General features: G+C 47.1%; 1 protein-coding gene across 4 annotated transcripts in view; it reads left to right on the top strand.

Moving 5' to 3' along the window:
- Window positions 1-5,192, top strand: part of LOC102250222 (galectin-9) — a 51,248-nt gene that overhangs the window by 39,221 nt on the left and 6,835 nt on the right. For 2 of the 4 annotated variants that reach the window (XM_014533649.1, XM_005886624.2), the window contains exon 2: window positions 2,183-2,286. The exons of 1 other annotated variant lie outside the window; for it this stretch is intronic. In XM_014533649.1, the coding sequence (XP_014389135.1) occupies window positions 2,183-2,286 (104 nt within the window). Of the gene's footprint in view, window positions 1-61; window positions 482-2,182; window positions 2,287-5,192 lie in introns of all 4 variants that reach the window. One more of the 4 variants, XM_014533650.1, reaches the window with a different exon arrangement.

Raw genomic sequence — 5,192 nt, 5'->3', positions numbered from 1 at the left:
TCCCAGCCTCCTTCCAGGCACTGCCATTTTCTTATCTTGGTGATTGGTTTTTACTTTTCAGACCTTGGATTCAAATGCCAGCTGTTTCAAATTAGAATGAAAATCCTGCTTGTGTGGCAGAGTTCAAACAGGGCCTAGGGGTACAAACAAGAAAGGGATGGGTGTAGCCGCCAGAGGTGTGAGCAGAGCCCATCCACCCCACGTGGTCACCCTCTCCCGGGTGACCAGTGATTTCCATCCGTCAGCATTCACCTCCCTCTTCCTCCAACATGTGCCAGGAAGAGGCCCCGGCCTGGCTGTTCTGAGGACCAGCTGAACACCACGAGGGTCTGCCCTGAGGGCCTCAGCCCCATTCCTTGCCAAGCCCCACCGGCCTGATCTGGCCCAGCCTCCTCAGAGGCCAGGGTGGAAGCTGGAACCACAGGCAGGACAGGACTCGCTGTTTGGTGGGGGAAGCCCTCAGGGAGCCAGGAGCCAGGAGGTCTGTGCTTCATCCTGAGAAGCAGCCTGTGTGGGGCTTCACAGCATGGGTGCTGGGACCCAACCCCACCCTATTACTGACCAGCTGGGTGGCTTTGGGCAAGTTACCAGACCTTCTGTGCTCAGTCTCCTCATCTGTAGGGGTGGCCCTGATAATGGCCAGGGCTGTTGCCAGGACAACTAGGAACAGCCAGGGAAATGGGCCCAGAAGCACCTCAGAACCCTTGGGGCAGCAGCCTCTTTGCCTGGAAGGCTCCCACTGGCCCTGCAGTGAGCCCCCTGTGCCAGCTGTGGCTGGGTGCCCGCCGGGGACACTGGGCCTCCAGAAAGGAAGAGGGGGAAAGAGTCCTCAGCCTCCAGGCCTGGCCAGGAGCTGAGAGCAAGCTCTGACCCACAGAGGGGTTAATCCATCTAAATTAATTAATTTGTCCAGGTTAGAGGTGAGAGGATGTTGTCCCTTTAGATGAGAGAGATGGTGTCTATTTTGTCATGGTCTCTGCCACTCCCTATTGCCCCTACCTGACAATCTCCCTCCTACACATCACCTGCCTGGCTCCTATAAGCATTTCAGTTCTGTAGGGAGCTGGCTTAAAGGAGAAGTTAGAGAAGACGTTAGCTACTAGAGAAATGTGAAGATTGACTAGGAGCTGAAAGTTTTATCATAGGTTAGTGCAGGTTAAGAGCACATCAAATAAAAGGCATCCTGGAGGTTAGCTTAAAAGTCATGAAGAAACCAATGTGGAATTTTGCTCAGAGAGACCAAGAGGGAAGGGTGCGATAGAGACACCTACTATGTGCCAATCTCATCCCCAGACTTTTTCTCACTAAATCGTTGATCTTACGCAGAAGGTAGGAGGTATCCCTATGTTACAGATGAGGAAACTGAGGCAAAAGAGGTGACATGAGCTTCCTGAGGTCACCCAGGAAATGAGCAGCAGAATTAGGCTCCAAACATGGATGATGCCTGGCTCTAAAACGATGCCAGCATCACCATAACCATTGTCCTTTCAAATGGCCCGGGAAGGGCATTGGACAAAGTGGGCTCTATGGGGCCGAGGAGGAGTGCGAACACCTCACTAGGGCCTTGGAGGTTGCCCAGGGCCTGGGGAGGGACTGGGAGCAGGAGCAGGAGAGGAAACAGAGCATCCAGGTGCTACCTGAGGTGGCTGGGAGGACAAAGGTCATGGTCACACCGTTCTGTGGCGGGGTGGGCAGGAGGATGCCTTCTTCTTGGCCTTCTCAGGGAGCAGAAGGTTTATCCTTTGGAATAGGCTGCTGGCTTCTTTGGTCCCTTGGGTTTCTGAGTTTTCAACCAGGGCTCTGGGTCTTTCCGAAGAGCCTGGCCTGTCGTCCAGGAGCACCGCTCACTACCCTGGTTCCTTCCCCTCTCAGGGCCATGTTCATGCTACTTCCTCCTCTTGAAAGCTGCTCCTTCCCCTTAAGAGAGGTCAGCTCTGGGGCACATCGTCTCAGAGCCCGGGGGTCTCCTTATCAGTCTCAGAATGAACGCGTAACTCCCCGGATCCAAGTCGGCTTCCTCACAGATGGGAAGATCCACAAGACTGAGACTCCTTATGCCCAATTTACAGCTGAATCCGGCCCCTGGCCTGTTGCCCAACACACCAGGCCGGCCACTAGCAAGTGCCAGAGGGATCAGACAGAAGGAGCAGGGCCCTAACTGACTGCCTTCTTCTCCCTGCAGGTTATCCCCTTCTTTAGGCTCACACAAGGGGGTGACCGGTACACCCTCCGGTATGGACATCAGATCATTGTCAAAGGGATGTTTCTTCCGTCCGGTGGAAACAGGTACCTAGAAGTGTTATTTCTCTCCAGCCTTGACCCTTAGCAAAGTGTCAACTGTCTGCTCAGGGTGGTTCATCTGACACTCTCCAAGCTGCCTGTGCCTGGCTCAGGGGATGCTGGATGTGTAGGGCTTGGCCCCTGCCAACACTTCATGCTACCCCTGCCCTCTGCCAGGGGAATCTGGACACCATGAACATAGATTCTCCATAGACACAGGGAGTTCATAGTCTAAGGCCAGCCCCGGGGCAGATCATGGGCAAGGATTGCATTTTGCAAAGGAAGACTCAGAGATGCAAAATGATGCCTCCTTTATTTCCCATAAAGGCCTTCATTCACGTTGAAGCCCTCATTTGACTGATGTGAAATCTTTATCTCTAAATTTTTTAATTCAAAATATTTATTGTTTAATGTATTACATATGTCTCCTTTTCCCCCCAATGACTTCTCCCTAGTTGCCCCCAACCCCCTTCACATGCCCTCACCCCCCTACTGTCTGTGTCCATTGGTTATGCTTATATACCCACATACAAGTCCTTTGGTTGATCTCTTACGCCCCTCCCACTTCCTCCCCTGTGTTCCCTTTGAGGTTTGACGGTCTGATCAATGCTTCTATGTCTCTGGATCTATTTTTTATCTTTAATTTGTGTTATTCATTATATTCCACAAATGAGTGGGATCATGTGATATTTATCTTTCTCCAACTGACTTTTTGCTTACCATAATGGTCTCCAGTATCCATGCTGATGCTGTTGTGAATGGTAAGAGTTCTTTCTTTTTTACAGCAGCATAGTATTCCATTGTGTAGATGTACCACCGTTTTCTAATCCACTCATCTGCTAACGGGCACTTAGGCTGTTTCCAAATCTTAGCTATCATAAATTGTGCTGCTAGGAACATAGAGGTGCATATATCATTTCTGATTGGTGTTTTAGTTTCTTGGGATATATTCCTAAAAGTGGGATTACTGGGTCAAATGGGAGTTCCATTTTTAATGTTTTGAGGAAAGTCCATACTGTTTTCTACAGTGGCTGCAGCAGTTTGCATTTCCACCAGCAGGGCACAAGGCTTCCTTTTTCTTTACATCCTCATGTGGAGATACATGTCAGATGAGCTTCAGAAATACCAGCACATGTTGTTTGTTGATAGCCATTCTGACAGGTGTGAGATGGTATCTCATTGTCATTTTGATTTGCATCTTCCTGATGATTAGTGACTTTGAGCATGTTTTCATATGTCTCCTGGCCTTCTGTATGTCCACTTTGGAAAAGTATCTATTTAAGTCCTTTGCCCATTTTTTGATTGGATTGTTTATCTTCCTTTTGTTAGTTGTATGAGTTCCCTATAAATTTTGGAGTTTAAACCCATTGGATATAACATTGGCAAATATGTTCTCCCATGCACTGGTCTCTCTTGTTGTTTTCTTGATTGCTGGGGTCCAGCCCCAGTGGGTCCAGGGGTTCCCAAAGGTGTGGACGGAGTCGGCGAAGAATGAATGACACGGAGACAGTGTTCAGGTGATCATCATAGCCAGGTTCCTCTCTTTATTGTCATCTCACATCTGTATATATACTATTTGGTCCCAATCCTATCCATTCTATACAAAAGGCCAGGGGGCTTCCCAACTCCATTCAAAGGTTACTCTATTGTTCCACTAAGCTACAAGGAAGTAACTGAAGGAGGTCACTCCAAGCAAAGATCAAAGTGACCAACCACCCCTCTGACACTCAGTTAAAGGGTTTACTGATAAAAATCCTCACCTGGGGAAACAACCTTTCTTCTCCTAGCCAGGTTCCTTCCCCTATTGTCCTCTTACATCTGCATTTATCCCATTTGATCTTAATCCCATCCCTTCCATTCCAAAGGCTAGGGCATTTCTCATCTCCATTTCAAGGTTACTTGAAAGATCCCTGCAGAGACTGCCTCAAGCAGCCAGGGTGGATCGGCTTCCAGCACTTGATGATTTCTTTTGCTGTACAGAAGCTTTTTATTTTTATGTAGTCCCATTTGTTTATTAAAAAATCTTTTTGTTGAGAGTATTACAGATGATCCTCTTTTTCCCCCTCTATTGCCACCCTCCATCTAGTTCCCACCCCGCCCAAGCCTTCACCACGCTATTGTTTGTGTCCATAGTTAATGCATATATGCATATAAGGTCTTTGGCTAATCTCTTCCTGATCCTTCTCTGAGATTCATCAGTTCATTTCATGTTTCCATGCCTCTGATTCTATTTTATTCATCAGTTTATTTTGTTCATTAAATTTCTTGTCATTTATTTAGATTTTTAGATTCAATTTTTGGTGGATATGTATTTATTGCCATTTCATGGTTCATATTATTTTTATCTTTTTTTCTTCCTCTTCTTAAAGAATACCCTTAAACATTTCATGTAATACTTGTTTGTTGGTGATGAACTCCTTTAGCGTTTTCTTGTCTGTGAAGCTCTTCTTTTTCTGATCTTCAATTCTAAATGATAGCTTTGCTGGGTAAAGTAATCTTGGTTGTATTTAAAATATTTAAATTTGCCATCAAATGTAATTTTTTAAAAATATATTTGTATTAATATCAGAGGGGGAAGGGAGAGAAGAGAGACAGATAGAAACATCACCGATGAGAATCATTAATCTGCGGCCTCCTGCATGCCCCCTACCCAGGACTGAGCCCACAACCCAGGCAAGTGCCTTCAGTCTCCAGGCCAATGCTTTATCCACTGAGCCAAACTCCCTAGAGCTGGAATGTAATTTGATCTCTTTCTGTTTCAAGTTCCTTCCAGGAAAATACTAAGTCATTTCAAAATACAAACATCTCAGCACTGTTTCCCACCCAAGAGGGGACTTTGGGGAAGAGGGAAGAGATTGTACATCTCCCCAGATGTACAAGAGCCCTGTAATACTCCAGCAGCCCTGGCTGCC

This window comes from Myotis brandtii, unplaced genomic scaffold (assembly GCF_000412655.1).
Source record: "Myotis brandtii unplaced genomic scaffold, ASM41265v1 scaffold996, whole genome shotgun sequence".
Classification (NCBI taxonomy): Eukaryota; Metazoa; Chordata; class Mammalia; order Chiroptera; family Vespertilionidae; genus Myotis; species Myotis brandtii.
This window is presented reverse-complemented; position numbering and strand designations above follow the sequence as displayed.